The 24,213-nt window shown below is 38.0% G+C and overlaps 2 protein-coding genes across 3 annotated transcripts in view; one reads left to right on the top strand and one right to left on the bottom strand.

Moving 5' to 3' along the window:
* The first annotated feature begins 461 nt into the window (after positions 1-461).
* fuca1 (fucosidase, alpha-L- 1, tissue) lies at positions 462-4,638 on the top strand. The gene is made up of 8 exons (XM_015387170.1): positions 462-851; positions 1,555-1,689; positions 1,947-2,084; positions 2,208-2,313; positions 2,421-2,621; positions 3,680-3,870; positions 3,998-4,097; positions 4,223-4,638. The coding sequence occupies exons 1-8, from the start codon at positions 511-513 to the stop codon at positions 4,355-4,357; spliced, it is 1,347 nt and encodes a 448-aa protein (XP_015242656.1). The 5' UTR covers positions 462-510; the 3' UTR covers positions 4,358-4,638.
* A 9,911-nt stretch (positions 4,639-14,549) lies between these two features.
* LOC107092595 (disks large-associated protein 3-like) overlaps positions 14,550-24,213 on the bottom strand; it is a 110,248-nt gene continuing 100,584 nt past the window's right edge. The window contains exons 9-13 of one of the 2 annotated variants that reach the window (XM_015387158.1): positions 23,482-23,701; positions 20,757-21,042; positions 20,582-20,673; positions 17,264-17,410; positions 14,550-16,693 (exon numbers count right to left, since the gene is read on the bottom strand). In XM_015387158.1, the coding sequence (XP_015242644.1) occupies positions 16,379-16,693; positions 17,264-17,410; positions 20,582-20,673; positions 20,757-21,042; positions 23,482-23,701 (1,060 nt within the window). In that variant the 3' untranslated portion in view covers positions 14,550-16,378. The remainder of the gene's footprint in view (positions 16,694-17,263; positions 17,411-20,581; positions 20,674-20,756; positions 21,043-23,481; positions 23,702-24,213) is intronic. The other variant, XM_015387159.1, reaches the window with a different exon arrangement.

Raw genomic sequence — 24,213 nt, forward strand, 5'->3', positions numbered from 1 at the left:
AAAGAACAATACAGAAAACTTTATAACTAAATCTTATATTGGGCAAAAAATAAAAAAGTTTAGTCATAGTGATAAGAACATCCTCTATTTTTTCCCCATACTTCTTAAAATGTTTTAAAAACAAAGTATAATCGAATTTACTAAATATAGGTCTTCCATGTAATCTTAAAAACTCCCATCTCCTTGTGCTCCCATTGCTTTTATTTTTTTCTTGTCCCCTCCTGGGACAATTGTGAAAAATGTCATACTTATTTGAATTTTTTTTTTTAAATATACATTAGATTTTTTTTTTTTTTTTAAAGTAATTCAACTTCTCCTCCTTTAAGATATAATTATTGTTGACAGCTTGCAAACCATTATTGGTGCATTGTCAACTATGGTGCGCGTATAAAAAGTAACGTGACAATCCGCGTGATTCTAGTCATGTGACCAGGAAATACTTTTCCACAAACAAAACACGGCGCAGCTGCTTGTTTGTGCGGGTAGGAGTCTCAGGTAGGCTACTCTGTCATGGCGGCCGTATTTCTCCTCCTCCTCTCCTTCCTTCTTCCCACTGCGGCTCGTTATACCCCAGACTGGGTGAGTTTGGACGGCAGACCGCTGCCATCATGGTACGATGAAGCCAAAGTGGGCATTTTTGTCCACTGGGGCGTCTTCTCGGTGCCCGGCTTCGGCAGCGAGTGGTTCTGGTGGCACTGGCAGGGTCAGCAGCCGCCCGACCCCAATTATGTGAGCTACATGACCAAGAACTACCCGCCCGGCTTTAGCTACCCGGAGTTCGCCCCTCACTTCCACGCTCAGTTCTTCAACCCGGAAGAGTGGGCGGACATCTTCAGAGCCTCTGGAGCAAAGTAAGTTCTTTGACTTCTGACTGCTACGGAAGAGGATTAGGGACACTGAAAAAAAAAAAAGTTAACTGATTTTTAAATATTTAATTTTAAATTGGGAAAAGTCAGAATTCTGATCCATTTTGTTTTTTGGACCCCTGTAATAAAATTATCTGACACAATGACTCAACTTCTCAAGACAGAAGCACAGGGGGAGCTGCTCACATCCATAGCTCAGGTTTAACAGTGTGATTAAAAAACTGGAACTGTTTGTTTTGCATTCTACCGATGTGGTTTTTATAGAAGAGCATCGAGAAGAGTCAACACATTACACCTTTTGCAGTTTTCCATAAACCATGTGGCACGAAAAGACCTATATTTGTTGTTAGATTAGAAAATTGCCTTTTAAAATTGAACTTTATTTACTTTATTGATCTCACAATGGAAAAATTACGGTAACTCTGCATTTAACCTATCCCCTTTGGGGAGCACTGCGCTCTAAACTTTGTTTAGACAAAGTCTGTCTGAAAGAAAAAAAATGTATGCCTCACTTTTCAGATAAATAACTTTTAGAAGATAAAAAAAAATCATGCATCCTATTTCTTTCTGTCTCTCACATTAAACCAGATAATGCATCAGTTTGCAGCAGAATAGGAGAAAATTGGTTTAAACTTTTGCATGTTTTTTTTTTTTTTTTTGTTTCACCATTTTAATGCACCTTTAACAGGTATGTTGTCCTGACTGCAAAACATCATGAAGGGTTTACTAACTGGAGATCTCCGTACTCCTGGAACTGGAATTCTGTTGATACTGGTCCTTACAGGGACTTAGTGGGAGACCTGGGAGAAGCAGTACGCAACAGGTGAGTGTTCACAGAAGCTTAATGAAGGGTTTGATAACTGTTCTGCATTGTTGAGATGGAGAGTTGCATGTATTTTATATAATGCTATATGTTGCCCCTCATTGTATTAGCACTTTTGACTGTTATCACATAGTAAACTCAGCCTTTTGCAACTGTGAATGTTTTTATTTAGGTTTCCTTTGCAGGGAGGGCAAACTAAATGGAAATATGAAGGTTTTTCTGCATCAGTCTTCAAAGCTTTTTATTTTTTCACTTAGATCGCTGCATTATGGCCTCTACAACTCCCTGTATGAATGGTTTAACCCCCTCTACCTTGACGACAAGAAGAATGGATTCAAAACCCAGCAGTTTGTGATCCAGAAGCTGCTGCCTGAGCTCTATAACATGGTCGTAAGGTTAGTAATAGTAGCAATAGATTACACTGCTTGCCTTCAGTCTCCGTATTGCAAAATATTGCCACACCTGTGTTTAACCAGCTTGTTCTGAGTAAGTGTAACGCCCATTTTCTTGCCTTGCAGGTACAGGCCAGAGGTGATCTGGTCTGATGGAGACTGGGAAGCACCAGACTCCTACTGGAACTCCACCCAGTTCCTGGCGTGGCTCTACAACGACAGCCCTGTCAAAGTCAGTGCTTTTATGATAGACAAACACCATCATGCAAGAAGTGTCCACTTTGTATAATTATATTCATTGTCTCAGTCTGTTTGTTTGCCACATCCTCTTTTTCTTAGGATACTGTCGTGACCAATGACCGATGGGGAGCTGGATGCGCCTGCAAACATGGCGGCTATTATAACTGCGAGGACAAATACAGCCCCGGTCAGCTGCCCAAACACAAGTGGGAGAAATGCACATCTGTGGACACACTATCCTGGGGTTACCGTAGAAACATGAAGCTGAAAGAACTGATGGACTTGCCCGATATTATTGACGTAAGAATGCAATATGAGGCTCCTCCCTTCCTCTCTAGTTACAATAGGTGCATTTCCATCAGCTTTTTCACATTACTGATCTGTGATCAGTGCTAGACTGCAGTCACTACTTCCTGTTTACTACATCAATGCGTGATGTAATGCGGCCGTGTGGCGACATTACTCATTGTGCCGCTTGGCTAATACGCTGTAAACCAAATGGAAGTACTGTAAATTTGCAAAAAAAAGTTTCATGAAACTGCAATTGTTATTTTAGTTTGGTGGAAACATAGTTAGTGTCCTGAATATGTGATGTCAGTGCAACAGAAACTGGGAGGCAGTTGAGCGGCAGAAGGACAATGGCGTTTTTAAGCAGTTTAGCTCGTTATGACTTCTAATCTTGGTATAAGTCTTAACCACCTTTTAATCATTTTCTCTTTTTCCTGTTTTTATTTTTTTATTTCAGTGATATAGAGAGAGAGATAGAGAGAGATATTTTAGCAGCTCCCAGCACTTGAATTACTCAGTCAGTTTCGACAGGTGAATTAAGCACTTTATTTTTCTTTTAAGATCCTCATCAGTCACCACAGTTACTTTAAACTAAAACATATATCACATATACAAATATTAGAATGATATTTTACTACACAAATCACAAAGCATACCTCGCTGCTTTCACTTGGGAAAACTAAGTGTTAAATGCCTGCTTGATGGAAAAACAGCTTAACAGTTCAAGTCATTCATTAGTAAAATGATTCTACCAGCATTTATAGGCCCTGTACTCATTTGCTACGGCAGCCCGTGAGGTACAAAAAAAACCTTAAACATTACAAAGTAAAAATACCATTAAATAAAAGACAAACAATGCTAATCAAAACAAAAATCTATAAACAATCTGCAACATTTACAAAATTCCCCTCCAATAATTTACACTAGTCTACAAAAATTAGACAATTATTAGACAATTTGTTTAATAGCTTATATATCAGTCTGTTTAAAACCACTTACCAGCCAACCATTACCTTCATTCCTCTTTGTTCCATCTGTTCGGCGCTGATTGCTTCTTGTCGTTTCCACAGGACCTGGTCCGCACTGTGGCTCTGGGTGGAAACTATCTGCTCAATGTAGGCCCCACAGCCGATGGAACTATCCCCCCTGTGTTTGAGGAGAGGCTGAGGGGTGTTGGCGCCTGGCTTGAAACCAACGGAGAGGCCATCTTTGCCACTAAACCCTGGAGGGTCCAAATGGAAAACTCCACCGTATCAGTGTGGTAAGAAAGAAGAACGATTTAATCTTTTGGATCGGAGTCTTGTTTCTTGCCAACGTTTAGTTTTTATTACATTAAATCTAAATGCATAAAAGGAGTAAACAATCTTAATGTTTAATGTCTCCTTTAGGTACACCTCAAAAGGGGCTACAGTATATGCCATTATAACAGCCAGACCCCCAACAACTACACTGAAACTGTTGATTCCCAAAACATCAGCAGCAACTAAGGTAAATGAGGTTAATCAAATCAAAGCTGCTTGTTCTTCCACTCAGCTGATTACTTTTGTGACCAAAGTTGGGATTAATAAGATAAAATTGAAAAGGAACAAACAGTAAATCTGTTTCTTTTGCAGGTGACCCTCTTAGGACGTCCGTCTCCTTTACCCTGGGCTCCGGTTTATCCCAATGCTGGTCTCACCGTCCTTTTACCAGATCTACCTTCCACTCCTGGTCAAGCATGGACAATCAAACTAGATGGTGTCCAGTGAAAGTTAAAATCAGAGCTTTTACCCTTTAAGGCCTTATATATTAAATGTATTTCATGTTTTCTTTTATTTGAATAGAATTTTTCGATTTTACACTTGACTGGGATAATCAGGGAATACATGGGATGCAATTCAGGCAAATTAATTCTTGTATAAATTTTTTTCTTTAGATCAAAGAAAAAAACTGATAATTTCTTTGCTGCTCTGAAAACCTTGTTCTATGAAAGAATTTGGAAAATGAAAGTTACTTTTTGTACATATCTTTACTTTGACGTCTCTTACATTTTGGAATAAAAAAATACCTTTAATTTTGTTGTCCATTAAGTTATGGTATTTAGGCCCAAATGTACAAAAACAGGATTCTTCTCAAGAATTACACCACATAATGACATGGATATGAATATATCGTATAGCCCCCTGAACTTTTCAACCTCTTGCCGCATTCGGGGCTTAAAACAAAGATGTAAAATTGCAATTTTTGCAATAACAAAAGTTATTGGATAATCGAACTTAAAACTGCAAAATTGGGTGTGCATAATTATTCATCCCCCTTGAGTTACTACTTAGTAATGCCACCTTTTGCTGTGATTTCAGCTGCAGGTGACTTGGGGTATGTCTCTATTAGTTTGCACATCGATAGATCAATTTTTTTTTAACACTTCTTCCTGCAAAACAGCTCAAGCTCAGAGCGGTGGGATGGAGAGCGTTTGTGAATGGCAGTTTTGAGTTATTTCCACACATTCTCGATTGGATTTAGGTGTGGACTTTGACTGGATATATTTATCTGTGAACCATTCCATTGTAGATTTAGTTTTATGTTTTGGGTCATTGTCTTTGATAACTCTCAATCCCAGTCTCATGTCTTCTGCAGACTTAAACAGGTTTTCTTCCAATGATCCTTAATTTGGTTTCATCCATCCTCCCGAAATATTTTACCATCTTCCCTGTCCCTTAAGAAGAGCAGGCCCAAACCATGATGCTGCCACCACTGTGTTTGACAGTGGGGATGGTGTGTTAAGGGACATGAGCTGTGTTGCTTTTATGCCAATGTTTTGCAATGTTGCCAGAAAGTTAGAGGTTGGTTTCATCTCACCAGAGCATCTTATTCCACATGTTTGCTGGGTCTCCCAGAGTTGTGGCAAACTCTAAACAAGACTTTTTATAGATATCTTGGAGAAATTGCATCCTTCAATAAAGATTTGTGCATGCTATGACTGATGGATAGAGTCTCCTACCTCAGCTGTAGATCTTTGCAGTTCATCCAGAGTGATCATGGATCTCTTGGCTGCATCTCTGATCAGTCTTCTCCTTGTTTAAGCTGAAAGTTTAGAGTGACGCCAGGTCTTTATAGATTTGCAGTGGTGTAGTACTCCTTCCATTTCCGTATTATCACTTGAACAGTGCTCTTTGGGATGTTTAAAGCTTGGTTGATCTTTTTGTAACCAAATGTGGCTTTAAACTTCTCCACAACAGTATCTCTGACCTGTCCGATGTGTTCCTTGTTCATGATGCTTTCTGCGCTTTACATACCCCTTAGAGACTATCACAGAGCAGGTGCATTTATATGGAGACTGATTACACACTCAGGTGGATTCTATTTATCGTCACCAGTCATTAAGGTCAACATCGGATCATGCAGAGATCCTCAATAAACTTCTAGAGAGAGTATGTTGCACTGAAAGTAAAGGGGTAGATTAATTTTGTATGCCCCGCTTTTTATTTATCAAAGTTTTAAAAATATCCCAAAGATTTGGCTCCACTTCAAAATCATGTCCTACTTCTTGTTGAGCCTTCACAAAAAAATGAAATTGTATGCCTTTATGTTTGAAGCCGGAAATGTGTCAAATGCTCATGCATTCTGTCACTGAATCACTTCCATCCATCTTCTCCCGCTTATTCAATCAGGGTGGAGGTGGGGCTGGTTCCTATCTTCGGCAGTTTATAGTTGTAAGGCAGGGTGAAAGCTGACCAGGTCACCAGTCTGTCACAGGGCAACACAGAGACTTACAACCATGCACACACACTCACACCTAAGGACAATGTAGAGATGCCATTTACCCTAACAGTCATGTTTTTGGACTTTGAACAGAAGCCGGGGTACCTGGAGAGAACCCATGCATGCATGGGGAGACCCTGGGCCGGAAATTGAACCCAGAACCTTGCTGCAAGCGAACAGTTCTACAAACTGCTCCACCATGCAGCCTGTTATTGTTTTGCCTTATATTGAAATCACTGTAAAACTGCACTGGGGGGAAAAAATTAGAGGGAATTGTAGAGGCAAGAAAATAACTGCATATATGTTAGTCTCCCTTTAATCTGAATACTAGGACTAAGACTCTTACAACCAATCAGTAATTCAAAGTGTCCTTTACGGGTATGGTAGAGTTGATACATACATTAACTATTGTCAGGGTTCTTCACCAGTCAAAGCTGTTGGGGAGAGGTAAAGAAAACGGATAACCAAAGTCAATTTCTCACATGGAATTCATCCAGAGTTTGGTGGGCCGCTCTAAGAAGGAGCTAATTTGATCTAAAGCTAACTTTCTGTCACCCTATGGTGAATACCAAACGCCGCACAAGAGATGACCCCCTCTTATCATCAAGCATGGTGGTGGTAGAATCGTGTGCTACAGATTTTCATCAGCAGTAGTGCTTGGAAAGCTTTTGAAGGAAGAGTGGAGCAAAAATAATCTGATTTAGTCTCAGTGAACAAAGATTTACTTTGAAACAATATAAGGATCTGAAACTCACTGTAATTGTTTAAATGGAATTTTTTTAAATGGGAGCAAAACGAGGCCTGCGCCTGACAGCCTAACCTGTTCAACAACTGCAGTGTTCTGATGAGCCAGTAGAGGGCAACCTTCTACATACTTACCTGTCAATGCTGTCCATAACCATTTCATGTTTGATAGTAATTACATTTTTTTCTTATTTAAGTATTGTAAAAAAAAAAAGAAGAGAGAACTCATGCTGACCCCGATTTTATAAAAGGGATTAAAAGGATAAATGTCACAGAGGTGAATATTTTTTACTCAAAGGTCCATTTCAGAGTCTGAACAGAATCTGTTTCCAATTCTGTTCAAGTCATGGGTGATCACAGCGGATATCCTCACAGAGTTCTTTGATTTTAATTGCTAAAGCCTATTAGCATTTTGCCATCTGATGTAGAAATTGCTTGATACAAAATGATTTCATACTCCTGTGTATATTTACAGAATTTCTAGTAAATAAAAGTTTTGTATTAAGAAAACAAGAGATCTGCTTCAAAGAGATCCATCCATCCATCCTGTATCTATCTATGTATCCTTAATCTAATCTAATCTAATCTAGTATATGTTCCCCGTGTGATTGCCTCATCCCATCAATTCCCCCAAATGAAGAGAGTTTTGGAAATTAATTCATTTTGGACGGATGAGCAGATGGAAATAATTTCTGAGGGCCATTCAAAATCATCTAAATAATATGAAAGTGAGTGAACTTTCTTTTAAACTTAGACTACCAGTAAAAATATTTGGACATACTATTATTCAGTCTATTTACACAAACTTTTATTCAGTCTATTTACCTTATTTTTATTGCTTCCATAATTTATGCAACAACAGAAAATGTAGAGTATCTCAAAACCTCTGTTATACTTATACGACTTTATTGTTATTGCTAATCTACACTTTTGACATTCTCTCCATGAACATGGAATACCTTCCCTGGTCTTGAAGGAATGAAAAAGTCGGTCCAATATTTAGTCATATAATAATAATAATAGGAGGCTATCAATTTGCTCCATATTACTTTAATAATCATCTACCTTAGACTGACCCTCAAAGAAATTTTGTTTATAAGCTGATTATTAATTTCTAAAACATTCAGTCACAGAACCAACACACTAAAAAAAGACAAAGGAGACGCAGCACTGCTTGTTTAACTCGCTAAAATAGCTTTATAATAATAATAATAATAATAATGATAGTAATAATAGTAGCCATTAGAAAATGTTCAGACAACGTTGAAAGTGTTACATTCTGTGTTGGAGTAAACCACGTCACAGTGTGCCATCTCTCCGGTTTCAGCGCCATCAAACGTTTTGGACACATTTAGACCCATAAAAACATGAGAGCAAGAAATAAACTTGTATGTACAAAGAAAAAAAAAAAAACAGCACGGTACACAGTAGCATGGTTTACACTGCCTCCACCGGCTGAATTTGGACACTTCCTGGCGTGTTCTTGTGCACCATGTGATGGTGATCACTTGGTGGCGTAACAAACGTTTACACTCAATGGCAACTCTATTGCTCTGCTCGAGTCAGCCGCTTTCATAGAAGAAGGAAAAAAAAAAAAGATTTGAAATGTTTGTATGTACAATATGCTGTCTTGGCACGGAGTTTATGATATATTTCTATAAAACAAGTGAATTCATGCTGAAAATTCTTTCTAAACCATAGTGATCACTGATAATACAAGAAGGGAGTAGAGAACCAAGGGCTGTTTTCCCTTTGCTACATTAATATAGAGTTGAATAAGGAGAGTGAAATGTCCGTTCGATGTCCTGACTGGATTTCCTCCTCTGGCTGGCACTGAGAGTTCAGGTTGGAATAAAAGCACAGAGAGAAAGAGGTTCTATTGTTTAGATGGTCCGTTCCCAAAGCCCACTTCCTTCAGTAAATCCTCACCCAACGGGAGTGTGCATCATTGAGCCCAGAGAAAAAAAAAAAAACACAACAAAAAAAGTCTTCCCAGAGTTAATCAACTTTCTCTTCTTCCACTCCATCTCTTTTAATAGCAGCGATTTAATAAACTGAACATAGAATAAACTATATATTTATATAGATTCTGTTTCTATACACATGACTTGCCCTTGATCAGCCTACAGAACAATTTTCACTCATAGCTATATTTAACAACACTGTATTGATAATGAAAGCAATGGCACTAATTAAAACCTTTAATGACAATAATGGTGATAATATTCTAATAACTATAAATGCAGTTTAAAGATAAGCAATGTCCATTGATAGCAGGTATTTACACGTCGTAAACATGGCAATGTTAGGGTATAGATTATAGATAGATATATGTTGTTGATAATTACACAGTAATTGTTCAGTTTTCTTTTACCCTCATTGATGTCTGTGTGTTTAATACACACACACACACACACACACCTGCGCACATATAGAGTTACACCTTAGCGCTAAAGGCACATTGGAGTTTCAGTTGAACATCTGTTTGGGTCTGAGCTGTCCTGGAGCAAAGAGGGAGGGTTTAAACCACAGGCAAGGAACGAGTATGCCCATTTTAAAGAAGTTTGGCCACAATATGAATTAAAGCATTATGGTTCTTATCATTAAATCAGAGTGATCCTAATTGGGCTCAGTGATTTTCAGCAATAGCCAATTAAGGTTGTAACAGGCTGTAATTAACTCTCTGCCTGTGGTGTGGTCTGCCAGTAATAAGCAGAATACAAAGTCCTACAAAGGGAAGTTGATACCTCTCTGTGTTTAGGAACATTTTTCATGTATAGATATGCGACTTTTGAAAGCCTGCATGTATTCTGACTAGTAAACAAGATTCCTGCAATTATAATTATTTTTTTTCTAGATGCAATCAATAAATAAGCAAAATGTGAAACTGTAGAAAATACAGAAATCTGACAGCTGTATTTATACATTTATCTTGAGAAGGATTGCTCATGATACTCGTATTTTCGGCTGATTAACAAATAATTTCTTGATTCTCAAATGGTAGCATTAGTCACTAGTTTTGAATTAGTTTGAAAAACAGATATTGGTTAAAAAAAAAAGAAAAGAAAAAAAAGAGGAATAACTTGTTCCAGAAACATGTTTTTTTTTTTTTGGATAACTATAACCAAGTCAACATGAGTGGCTTACAGAATCATCCCATATTAATTAGTTGTAGTTTTATGAAGGACAGCTCTGGGTAAAAGAGGGGCCCATAAAGGTCCTGGATGTTTTTGTAATTTTAACCTATTTTTTTTAGCCCTTATTGAAGACTAAGAGAAGAAGGACTCAGTTTAAACTAGTTTTGCTAATAAGAGATGAAACATTTAAACATGGTTCCCATCCAAAGGGCCCACTGTGAGCTCTGCCCAACTTAGTCCCCATTCTGCATAATAAAAACGCGCAAAATAGCTGGGTCTACAATACAGTAAATGAGTACTTCAAATGAGTAACTGATATTTAGAGCTACTTATTCATGTAATAATTAATTATTATTTTAAAAATGTATGTTTTATAGAATAGTTGCTTAGAATCAAACCCAAAGTTATGACCAATAGATTAAACGGCATCTCTGAAGAATGAACTGATACTGGTTTAAGTTTAGACGCCTGAAATGTTGTCATTACATCAATCTGAAAGCTACAAACATCTTATACGCAGGTTATGGGTCTGGTTTTACTTGGATTACTGGTTTAATCATCCAAAAGAACGCGTGTTTTGCAAATAGAAGATAAAACCCCAACGTTGCACTAAAAATGTTTCTTTGGGGGATATTATTTACCTGACTGGATTTTATTGGCATTGATTTTGCTTCTTCATTCTGCATTGTTTGTTTAAAAAAAAAAAAAATAGAAATTCACCATTTAAAATTGCTCCACCTGGGCTCCCGTTTGGATTTTCTAAGCAGTATCGCGCAAATGTGACAAAAATAATCTAGAAATAAGTGAAAACGTCTTAGATTAAGTGTATTTACCTTTAATTTGAGTATGTAAATAAGATGATTTGTCAATCGGATGAGTATTTTTACTTTTAAAGAAGATAATTAGATAATATGCACTTGAAATAAGACAATGCAATTATTTTTTTCTCATCTTAAATATAAATTGTCTTTTTCCTTTGGCAAAGTGTCTCATCTCCTCAATTCAAGAAAAAATGCACTTATTTTAAGAAAAAAATACTTAATTAGATTTTGATTTCCTGCAGTGATGTTACCATTATTCTCTGTTTATTCTCATTTTCCACTATAATCTTTGAACGTTTCTACCTAAACAAATGAAAATGTATGAGTGGAAATGCCTACTAGATGTCATTTGTTGCATTTCTATAAAATTGCAGTTTGTTAGAAGCAATAGCTGATGAATCTTTTCATTTAAGTAAATCTTCATGAATTTATACCCATCATCATTATAGTTCTCTTTTTTAATGAGTTCCTTTAGTTCCCTCACTGCAGTGACATAAGCTACTATAACTCCAGAGCAGCTCTGCCTCACAGTTATGTCAAATAAAACTCAAATCTGCTGCTTCCACAGGCCTCCAGCTCGGCTTTGTTGCAGAAGCACAGTCATGCAGCACAAAGATCGGCTACGATTAAGCTGCTGCCTCTGCCACCACGGACGCTTCACACTGTTTTCTAGTCTTGGGAAATAAATGGCTAACAGTGAATCTGGGCTCAAGCTGTGAGAGAATTTTCTTCTCTCCTCTCGATCACAGAATATCAGCAACACTCCTGCAAGGACTAATGTAGCCTTGTGTTACTAGGGTCTGGTGGTGGGTTTAGGGAATCCCCTGAGGACAGAGGTACACTGCTTCTAAAAAAAACTGAGGTACTCAGATTCTTCTGGCCATGTGGAGAAAAAGGCTTCTATAGTCTGATTGCTGTTATTTATATATATTTTTTAAGTGCTCAGATTATGTTACAACACAACCAGAAACTGTGATTTGTACTGTGCAGACATGATAGATACATTATACAGAACAAAAGAACAAAGAAAAAACAGGAAATCACAACCACAAAAACTGTGTTTGCTATGGACCTATTCCAAGGCAAGGTGTGGCTAGCTAACACCTCAGCTTGTAAAACTCATAGAGGAGAGAGTCAGCAAGAATGAAGGAGTTGTCCTGGTTGCTACTGTGGATAAATATCCAACAAAAGCCTCTTTAAATCCTGGTGTCCCCTCAAGGGCAACCTGTGGAATTAAAAGACCTTGCCATCCCCTCCTATGTAGGACTGAGGATCATGAGGTCAAGAGTCTGTCACAGTGGCGTAACAGTGAAAGAGCAGTTCGTTGTGCTTTGTTTGATGAGGGCTCCCCGGATGTTGTCAAGTTTTAGCGTAACAGAGGACGAGAGGGACAACAGCAAAAAAAGGCAGCCCTGCAACCGATGCAGATGCATGAAACATGCCCCCCCCCCACCCAAACACCCTTTTGTTTCAAAGCCAGCGTACCTCGCTTCTACAAAGAGGTCATTAGATTCATCGGCTGAAGTCCGAAAGCAAAACACTCGGTTGTTATTTTCCAAGGACGTAAGCGTCATTGTCTCTAAAAGGATATATTCGTACAAACACGTGATCCGTTAATAACTGCGTTGTAAAATCCTAGCAATAACTTCTTTATTTGTCAATCACCAAAAAAAAAAAAAAAAGATTTAAAGGCTACAAAATGTGTGTTTTGTTCTCCAAAAACTAGACTGCGCTAAAGTGTTCAGAGGAGGCTGACGGAAAGCATGCAGTGTTCACATCAACAAAATGCGCCAATCTCACAGGTGTGTATTGCAAGATCACATGAGGGAGATTCAGGAAGTTAGAACAATAATAAAAAAAAAAAAATCAGACAATACTCTGCAGATTTAATACATTTCTATTTACACATCTCTTTCTTTCTCTATACACACACATATATATATATTCAAAGTGTAAACTGTGTTGAAAGGAAACCTCCACACATAGCTGGTTAGGCACATGTAGTTGGTTCTAAACAGGAGATACAGGGAGGAAAGGGGAACAGCAGTACATGTGAGAACCACAGACAGATATTGAAGTAGGCCTAAGGAAGGATCAGACGTGGCAATCAACATTCTTGCCAGTGATACCCTGTGAACCTGACTCACAATTTCAAGATAATAAAAGTCGTTTTGAAAGTCTTCTTCACGCAGACCGAGTCTGGATATGCCACACATCTGTAGTTCAACACAACGCTAGGATCTATCATAATAATACTGCAGTGTTTCACATTTGATATATGATTTCTTTTGTACATATATTGTACTCAATAATCTCTGCTAATCTAGAAAGGTTGTTTATATTATAAAATATACATCTTCCAATAAAATATCCCATTTTGCCAACATACCCCCCCCAAATGAAACATTTCATTCACAAAAATTCAGATATTTTCTCGTCTTTCATATATTTGGACTCTTTAGTAATAAGTAAGATGAAAAGGATCTGTTGTATTCGGTGATTGAAGTGCGCTCACATATGAGCCAACAGTCGAAAAATGAGTTGTTTTAGATTTGCTTTGTATTCTCGAACCCTTCAACATAAGTTCACCTCATGCTCCTATTAAAGTAAATTAGGCAAAAAGAACCATCATAAAGAGCCTTGCAAAACCATTTATGCCCTTTGAACTTTTACACATTTTGTCATGTTACAGTCATAAACTTCAGTGTATTTCTGTATTTTTGGGATTTAATGTTGGCTTCCACACAAACCAGAAGTGATGATAAAAGGTTGCAGGCTGCTTTTAAAATCCTTTTCTTAAAACAACCTTTGAAACTTGTTTGTATTTAGCCCCCTTTTACTCTGATACACCTAAATATAATCCTTTATAATCACTGGAAGTCTCCATACGTCAACTAATTAGTTAAAAATATGCTGTTATTAAAACCAAAACCACCGGTCATGTCCGAAATAAGATTCTATTGAAGTAGAGTTGAAAAATACGAAAAATTTGACTAAGATGATGAAAAAAAAGGCTCCTTTGTTTTTAGTCTTTTTTAAATTCTTTTAAATAAATGGGAAAATCTTAAGATACGGTTGTCAACATAAACTAACAAACCACACAATGACAGCATTTAATCAGGTAGCAGCTAAGATGACCACGGTAGCTTTAGGGGAGCTGTAGAGATCGACAACTCAGGTGGGAGAAACAAAAAAAATAATAATTCAATGTGGCCCATATAGAAAAGTAGCAAGAAGAGAGTTGGTATTAAACGAAAGCAACAGGTCCTGCTTAATTTTGCCGATGTGGTCAGTTAAGCGCAGATTAAAAAAAAATAAAAATAATAATTTGGGCCTTAAAAATCCAAGGGTCTGTAACCTGCAGCTCCAGAGCCACAAGTTGAACTTTGGACCCTTTACTATGGCTCTTAATAGTGGCTAAAAAATTATAAATAAGACAACTAAGGTTTTTTTTAAATATAGTACAGTAGCAAGTACAAGTTTTAAAGGTTTTAGCAGGTTTTTAAATAAAAATAGAAAAAATGACCAGAAATATGTTTTTCGGTCTATTTTTCTTGTCATTAGCTTTCAAATGACTTTTTTTGTCTTTTTCTTTTACATCAAATAACATACAGAAGAAAATCCATGCTTCCTTTTTATGAAACGCTTTAAGTTTCCCCTTATTTTTAAACCTAAAACTACAAAAAATCTGTAGAGAACCGATTTTCTACAGCAAATATTTAACAAGAAGAATAAGTTATGTTTAAAAAGCAGCTCATGTAATATTTGTGGCTCTAAACACGTTTTACTTCGCTGTACTCAAGGCAAAATGGTTCCTTGGATTTTAAAAGTGGCAGATTCTGCCCGAAACCAAAGGAAGATAATGTCTCATAAAAAATTATTTGAATACACCAAAGTTTGTGGCTGTAATGTGAAACAAAAAGGTAAAGAAGTTCAACAGATAGAAATATACCCGCAAGGCGTAGTAGCTTTGCATGTATTATATATTTTTTACTCCCAGCATAAATATAAAATATCACACTATTTTCTTTTAAATAAATTAATCAAATCTGATTGGATTTGGTGATTCTTTGGAAGGATCATTTTCATCCGTCAAAACGAAATCATTCCTTCTTTTATCATGCTGTGAGGGAAGCAAAAAATAAAGTTAGGTGATTAAAAACCCCGCTGAATATTCAGGCAGATTTTATAAACTCATCATTATAAATAAATCATGATAAATTTGATTTATTTATAAATCTAAATGATTTCAAATCATTTAAAAGTGTCCCAGAAATGTTTAAAAGACAGGGTCTCAGAGGGGCAAATAGCAGTCTCTTGCATGGCTGTTTTTCGTCGGGGTGTTGGGCTTTTGTTCCTGAATGAGATCAATCCAACAAAGAACCACTGCTGTTAAAAACCCGGTTCTCATCTGACCACTTGGCGGCGCTCTACGCTCACAGTGAAAAACATGGGGCTTCTTCAAGTAAGTCCAGAAAAGCCACTGAAATAATTCCCCCTAAATCTCTTCGAAACCCTCTTCTTCTCAGTCCTTGAAACTTCACAGACCACACAGGGAGCTTTTATTTATTTTTTTCTTGTTTTGTCTGTGATGCTACACTGTTAAAGCTCCTTTTGGCAAAAACACACACACAGCTATTGCACATTCGGAGAGCCTCGCTGCTGGATGCTGAGGTTAGTCGATAGATAGGTGGGTTAAAACTATTGACAGTAAAAGATGCAAAATAGTTCCATGTTATACTTTGTGCTTGTGCTGACAGATGGAAAGAGGGATTAAGGATTCAGTGTTTGATATCATTTCTTGAGAGAGGCTCTTTGGGGCAAACTGAGAATGCTCAGAAATCAATAGATCTTGACTTAGGTGCACTGATATCAATGAAAGCCCACAAGTAGAGTTGGTTTTGCTGCAGAATGGCATCATGGGGAGAATTTCTTCAGAGGTCTACTGCCTGTTAAGCCCTTTTTGTGCTAGGTGAACACGCACAGGCATGCTACTGCGTGATCCTCTGCTCGATACTTTTAGAAAAGTGAACCGACTCGTTTCGACCAGAGTGAATATATATATATAAAAAAAAAAAGAAACTCTGACTAAGAAGGAAGTAAAAACGTCTTCGGCTAGATACCATTTAAGGTGTAGGCCTCTGTCTCGGTAAAGTGGTTTCAATTTCAAGACACTAAAATGGCTGTCATTGCTTGTTTAGTAATTGTATAAGAAAGCAGGACTCGATGGGAAGTGCCGAGGGTGAAGAGTGGCTGTGTTGTAGCGTATAAACAGCAATGACTCGCAGAAGATCCAAAGCATTACGGGGATGAGGGCGTTGCGGGTTCAGAGCCGAGTCTGGGCTTCGGGGATGTAGATCTCGATACTGTCGGCGCTTTCGGTGGCCGAGTTCTGCCTGAAGGAGGCGGTACGCTTGGTCTGCAGCAGCCTCCTTCGTGCCTCTGTCCTCTGGCGGTCTCCGAGGTCCAGGGATTTCTCCCTGATGGGAAGGGTGTGGCCTCCGAGGCGTGGCACCACCAGCCCCCCAGAGCCACCTCCTGCACTCCCGGAAACCCCGTCTCCCACGCTATCGGCCCGCAGGCTGCCGCTTACCCCTCCTGCAGGCTTCTTTGGTAAGGGTGGAGGAAGTTTCTTATCCTCCTGGCCCATTGATGGTGAGACATTGGTATGAGATGTGAAAGGACAGTGGATATTTGTGTCGGGAAAAAAGGAGGTTTGTAAAGGAAAACCCATGCAGCAAAACCCACAACATTGAAAAATCAAAGCATTATGAGAACGAAAAAAAAAAAGAACAAAAAGGTGGTGCAGCATGTACAAGTGTTGAGTTTTATGAATGGAAATGGAAAGAGAGAAACAAGGGAAAAGTGGAAAAAAAAGGAAGAAAAGAGTAAAAATATAGTTAGTTTTGGAGAGGTTTGATAGAAAATAAAGCTTAAAGCTGTATTTTTTCTTGACAGAGTGCAAGAAAAGAAAAAAAACAACTTAAATATACATAAATTAAAATAAACACCAAATTAAATTCTATCAGTTTGAACTGCCGCTGCCTTGTGGGCAGATCTGCTCGGCTCTTCTTGGTCTGTTCTGAGTTGTAGCAGCCTGTAAGCGTTTGGAGGGCACAGCCATCTGTTCTACTCGTCTGCACAGAGCCATCTTAGCTCTGGGAGACTGCTGAAGGGAAACCTGGGTAGCTCGGACCCTCTGGTCTCTCACCTTCTTTTCAGGTGGGAGCCTCCACCCAGAGTCCTTGAGCTTCTGGAGGTCCTGAAACCTAACCCTTACGTCTTCTATGTTGAGCTGCAGCAGGTCCCAGAAGGATGCCAGGTCCTGCGACGTGGGCTGGGGGTAGGCAGATGGGTCCTGAGCAGATAGACAGGACAGGATAAATGATCATGCACAAAGAAAAAACAATTACATGCTACCTCCTAAACATGCAGGGCTATTTTCCAAAAAAGGCATACTTATACTTCATTTTGCCTGTTTCAACTGCTAAAACTGCTCATATTGTTACTGACAAACAAAAAGGTCATGCAGGATAATGTCGATGTGAAAATTTGAAAGTAAATTATTCTGGGACTGAGTTATTTAGATTTAACTGGCCAAAAAAATAAGTTTCCCTAAAAAGAAAAACAGATGCTTAGATACAAAAGTTCTAATTTTTTCTGTGATGAAGGAAATTACGGTAACATAATAAACTGTAAACACAACATCTTGGTTAGATGTAGGGCTGCAGCTATCGAATTTTTTTGCTAATTGATTAATCTCTCAATTACTTTTGCGATAAATCGATTAGTAATCGGATAGGAAACCGATTTTTTTACGAAATTAAACCAGGTCAAGCTTAAACTTTTCCCCTTATGTTCTGGATAGAGAATATTAAATTCGAAATGTTTATTCAAATTTTTTACAGTTTTGATATAAATACTCTGAGGGGGTCACTCTGTCAGCTAAAGGCATGTTTTACAGTCTTTATACTCCACTTGATTAATCGATTATTAAATTAGTTGAAGATTATTTCAATTATCGATTAATCTCGATTAATCTGACTAATTGTTTCAGCCCTACTTACATATATATATATACAGCAAGTTTGATGCCCATACAGCAAGCAATTAAGAAATTATAGATGTTTAGATTGAAAAAAATCCAGGCAAATCTTTATTGTTCCATTTTTGAAAGATTTGGCACAAATGCTAATAATCAGATTTTATTCTTGAAATTGAAACTTTAGAATGCTAATATATATCTGGTTATAAAAATAAAAAAAATCTTTATTTATACAATGAAATTCACACTATAAATACAAAGTTAGGTTGTAAAAAAATGAATGAGGGCTCATGGGCATATCTATCCAACCATTTGTACAATCAGGGAGCTTCGTACCTCTTTGGAAAGCTTTCCACAGCATCCAATGAAATGCACCAATTTGTCAGAACCCCCAGTGAATTAAAAGTGAGAGTAGCAGAGGTATTTGTGATTTACATGGTAACAGATTCCAAATATGGGCATGATGTAGTAGCGTAATCCAGAGAGAAGTAGTTTTTTTTCGCTGGATATGAGGCTATCAGTTGGATATATTCCAGAAATGGTCTTTTTTTTGGGATGAAAATATCTTTTGATGAAAACAACAGTGAAGGTAGGCTTGTCAGTTCCAGAGTTAGTCAGATACAAGCTTATTATTGTTGTAAAATAGCTCCAGCTGCTTTGAAAGGGGACGCTCTGGCTTAAGGGGGTGGCTATTTATTCAGACCCTTTGAGAAGCGACTAAATAAATAAAAGTTAAACCATGAATGCTTAACTGCACTGCTGCCTTGCAGCAAGAAGGTTCTGGGTTCGATTCCCAGCCCAGGGTCTTTCTGCATGTTCTCCCTGAGCATGCATAGGTTCTCTCCAGGTACTCTGGCTTCCTCCCACAGTCCAAAAACATGGCTTCTCTAAATTCTCCTTAGATGTGAGTGTGTGTGTGAATGGTTGTTTGTCCAGTTTGTCACTGTGTTGCCCTGCGATGGACTGGCGACCTGTCCAAGGTGGACCCCGCCCATACACAGCTGGAGATGGGCACCGGCACCCCTCACGACCCCACTTGGAATAAAGCTGATGAAGGTTCTCAGTCATTTGAATTCTCAGTCACATTTGAATTGAGAAAGCTTCCTGGAGAGGTGGCGAAACGTCTTCAAATCTTGAAAACCAAGTCCAGTGGATATTTTTTGAATTTTTACGGAATCACTTGGAATAAAGCGTGTCAGATAATGGATGGATGGATGGATGAGTGCTTAATGTATTTTACCAGGGTTGTGTGTGACTGCTCCCCACATATTATTACATAACTGTAGTAGTGGGAAAATGACGCATGGTTTACAAAATACATGGGCAAAAACAGTCAGAAGACTGTGGTTTCATATTCTGCCTTCTTGTTTCAATTCTTTGTAGAATCTCTTATTAACAACATGACAGCGGCAGGGATAAGCAAGCCTTCTCTCACAGCTCAGATTCTACAAAATGACATTTTTTAAAATAGTTCAAGCCTGGTCAGATGGGACAGAGGATCTGTGAACATCAATTTTCAGGCCTTCCTACAGATTCTCAGTTGTATATCAGTCTGGACATTGACTGGGCTGTGCTAACACAGGAAACTACTCAGAAACACCCAAGCAAGTCTTTCAGGGAAGTGAATCTTTTCCCAGCCTTTAGGCACTGACAGGTTTTCTCCGAGGCGTCCACTTCTGACAAGCTTCTCTGTCTCAAAAGAAAAGGATCATCTCAGTAAGAAGCTGCCGCCACCTTCAGGATGAGGTTTTAGCGACATGCATTATTTTGTTATTCAACTTGAGTTACTATTATTAATAAAGGGTTTTTAAATTTGAATTGAATAAATTCTCTGCAAGAAAGTTTTTTTTTTTTTTACATACAGTCCAATAAGTTTATTGTTGACCTCTTCTTATTGGGACTCCTTCCAGACAAACTGGATTTTTTTTCCAACAATAATTTTTCTCTTACACCTTTTTTTATGATGATCAGATTTATGGCGTTCAGCCCTAATTCCTCTCCTGCAACAGATTCGATCCACCTGAGCAGTGGATCCCTGCAGCTCCTCCAGAATTGAATTCTGTTAGCTGCTTGTTCAATTAATACTCTCTAAATCTAGCTTTGCAGCCATTTCTTGGTAGATTTGTGATCAAATTATATCCTTTCTATTTCAGCTATGAGAAATTCATATTAAGAGTAAAAGGGAGATAATATTTATAAATGCAACAATTCTCAGGGTTTTATTTGTCAATTTGCTGAAAAAAACATGCATCACTTTCCTTCCATTTTACAATTCTGTGCTCCTATTATTTTGGTCTATCACATAAAATCACCCAAAAGAGGAAATCTTGTGGTTATAGACTAATACAAGCCTTAAAAATGTACTCAGGTGTGAATATTTTCATCCCAGAAATGCATGAGGAAATTTGGCAGCAGTCTGGCCTGCATTGTAACATCTCTAATGGAAATAATTCAGTGTTGATGCAGCTTTTCATGCACACTTACAATACTTTGTTGACAGAGGCGGAAGAACTGCTGGACCTTTTGAGACATGAGCATCTGGGCGCTGCCAACCGCATTTCGAATCAGCTCAAGAGCTAAAAGAGAGAGAGAGAGAGAGAGAGATGGTGGAAATACAGTTGAACCAAAAAGCAAAAACAAAACATTTCCTCAAACTTACCCTCTTCTGGAAGTTCATTCTCTTCAGCCTCCCGCTCCATGTTCTGGCACCAGCCTTCCATCCTTTCCACCTCCGTCTGTAGGAGGCGTAGGAAGAACTCGCCGTCCCTCATACAGGGCGAGGCCCGACCTGAGTCTGGGAGGCTGCGCGGGCCCTCCAAGGACGGTGTCGCCGTCCAGGCTCGCTCTGAGGTAATCGGCAGAGGGGAGTGGGAGCGGGGAGGCAAGTGCGGGTGCTGGTGGGACCTTGTGTCTACTTCAGCGGCGTAGTTACCCTGAATAAGGTCCTGGACGAAACATAAGAGAGCATTGCTTTTAGAAATTACATTTTATTCTGAAATGAATCACCTGATTTTTTAAACATAAAATCCACCTCATCTTAAAATATTTGAACGACAGCATTAATATAAATCAACTACAATAAAGTGCAATATCAGGCAGCATTTTTATGTGTCCATAAAACATGCCAATGAGGTTATTAACCCCTTTGTTTCAGATTTGCTGGAGCAGGATTGCATTCAAAGTCTGCAGAACTGTGGCGTTCGAGGACAGACAAATTCATGTTAAGAGAGTTATAATTTTGATTAAAATAAAACCTGACAATCTAAATTCAGGTTATGGAGCCCAGGAGTCAAAGATCTAGGTTAGATTAAAAGTAAGAAATTTACTCACCCTGAATATATTCTAGTTTCTTAGTGTTAATGCAAACAAATCAATTAATAAAGGAACATTTATGAAGAAAAAATATGTTACACTTGTTATGTTTTTAATTTATCATAAGGAAAAAATAGCAAAATTGTTCAAACTGTTATTTGTCTTTTTATGGTAACATATTCAAATTTGTTTTTATTTTCAAAGCTCAAAGAACCCGCAGTGACTTTAGCTGAAACTGATATATATATATAGATATCTATATATATCGATATATATAGATATCTATATATATATAGATATCTATATATATATATAGATAATGAGTTTGGTGCCCATACAGCAAGCAATTGAGAAATTATAGATGTTTGGATTGTTTTAATTTCTTTTATCACTCTTTATTTACACAATGAAATTCACGCTATAAATACAAAGTTAGGTCTTAAAAAAAATTAGTGAGGGCTCATGGGCATATCTAACCAACCGTTTGTCCAATCAGGGAGCTTCGTACCGCTTTGAAAAAAGCTTTCCACAGAATCCAATGAAATGCACCAATTTGTCAGAACCCCCAATGAATTAAAGTGAGAGTAGCAGAGGTATTTGTGATTTACATGGTAACAGATTCCAAATATGGGCATGTTGTAGGAGCGTAATCCAGAGAGAAGTAGTTTTTTTTGCAGGATATTAAACTATCGGTTGGATATATTCCAGAAATGGTCTTTTATTGGGATGAAAATATCTTCTGATGAAAAAAAACAGCAAAGGTAGGCTTAAAGGTAGGAAAAAAAATCAAAATTGTTCAGTTATTTGTCTTTTTATGGTAACATATTAAAATGTTTTATCTTTATTTTCAAAGCCCAAAGAACCCGGAGTGACTTGAGCTGAAACTCATTTTGATTATGGACATTAAAGCAGAAATAAGATTTGAGCAAATGGATGCTTTATGTCTCTGCATCTGTGCATAAAAGATACATCAGAGATCTGACACTTTGCTGCTTATAAACTTATAAACTGCACTATAAACTGAGAAAGACTTCTGTGTGAAACTTTGCAAGGTTAAAAAAATGTTTAAAGGTGACAAGGTATATGATGATATGGAAAATATTTAAGACCCTTTACCTTATTTACTCTTTTTTGTTAGTACCAAGAGCTGAAATGTGTGATAAACAGTTAAAAATGTTTAACAAAAGAAAAACTTTTAATGTGCTTGACAACATACAACCACTTATAACTACAATTATAACTGATTCACTCACAGGCTGGTTTTAATTATTTAATAATTATAATCAATTAACTGAGTAAGTAATTAATTTAAAAGTAAAAAAAACCCATTTAGAATTAGAATATTACATCAGACCAACAAAAGAAAATGTATCTTTTAATTCATACACATGGGCTTTAAGATAACATTTATTTTCAAAAAGCCCTTTTTTAATAGTAAAGTCTCATCAAAATAATTATTCTAGTTTAGCAAATTTAAATGTATAACATACAGATAGATTCAAGAGCATCTGTTAAAAAAACTATTATCACTTTTACATCAGATTTTGGTCTGGACTTTCCTATACTTTGATCTTAAACGTCTATTTCTAGCTCCGGCACATATTTCCACACTTGTTGTGGTTCTTATGTGGCTTGTATCAAACTGCAAACATAACTTTTGTTTCCTACAAATGTTTTCTTCCTGCTAGTCTTTCATAAATAGCAGATTTGAGCGGCGCATGCTGTACGGTTGTCATGTCAACTGATTCTTCTACCTGAGGCGTGGATCTTGGCAGCTGATTGGCTGCAGCTCTGGTTAATACCAGCCAGATTAGGTGCATAGCCACGTCTTAGTTGGTTTACAGTTGTTCAGTTTCTATTTTTGGATGATGGACAGAATCGTCATCTGTGAGAGGCTCATATATTGGTGTTTAATAACCTGAGAAAGCCTCAAATCTTCTGTTGGTCTATCTCCTCCCAATAAGACCTGAGCTGGTTTGAGGGGTATAATAATTTTTGCATATACTCTGCTACCAAAAATGAAAAATAAAGACATTTAGCTTTCATTTGGTGGAGTTCTGGCATTGACCCACCTCTCTGTAAGCCCATTGGCCCTGTGTGTGGACTGTGCGGTGGCACTCTGTGTACTGCGATGCAGACTCGGGCTCTGATGAATGCCTCTGGAAGGAGCAGCCAAACTGAAGACTCTTGTCCTGCGTTGGCACAGCAATGCTAAGCCCTGGGAAGCCCTCTGGGTCCAGGTCGGCCTGGACGCTCGCTGTCACGCTGTTGGAGCGTTTGAATCGTGCCCGCCTTGCAAGAAAAAAGGAGACACGACAGGCTTAGAGCCATCTGATCAAACAGTATCTCCCTGTCTCAATTTTTTTTTTCCCCCAGCCTTCTTTTAATTCCACCTTCCAAAGTGAGTGCTGTCACGGCAATCACCGCTACTCGCCCGGTTGTGATGAGTCCCGCTAAATCCTTTGGCATATGACGCATCGGTGCGTGCAAATGTCACGCCAGTGTGCTCACTGATGAGTGTTTACACTGTTGCAACTTTAAACCCCACCTTCCCCTCATCTGTCTCTGCAGTCTGTTCAAGTCTGCAGCGTGACTCAGATTCACACCACCGGGTCCGGATGTCCTGATGCCATCTTCAGTGAACGGGGTTCAGAGTTTTAAACTTAGGCGATGATGTGAGTGATCAAATGCATGTAAGCAGAGCTGGATAAAATAGGGAGAAGCGCTGAGTCACGTGTGAAAGCCATGTTGAGTGTATGGATTGCTGTAGTCATGGTTACACTCATGGATAAGAAAAAAAAGAA

The sequence above is a fragment of the Cyprinodon variegatus genome, unplaced genomic scaffold, assembly GCF_000732505.1.
Source record: "Cyprinodon variegatus isolate N-32 unplaced genomic scaffold, C_variegatus-1.0 Scaffold387, whole genome shotgun sequence".
NCBI lineage: Eukaryota > Metazoa > Chordata > Actinopteri > Cyprinodontiformes > Cyprinodontidae > Cyprinodon > Cyprinodon variegatus.

Bases quoted from the DNA above. Each gene is read 5' to 3' on its own strand.
- fuca1 (XM_015387170.1), top strand. From the start codon at position 511: ATGGCGGCCGTATTTCTCCTCCTCCTCTCCTTCCTTCTTCCCACTGCG. The intron at 2,314-2,420 runs GTCAGTGCTTTT...TCTTTTTCTTAG, and splicing joins ACAACGACAGCCCTGTCAAA to GATACTGTCGTGACCAATGA. The intron at 3,871-3,997 runs GTAAGAAAGAAG...TGTCTCCTTTAG, and splicing joins AACTCCACCGTATCAGTGTG to GTACACCTCAAAAGGGGCTA.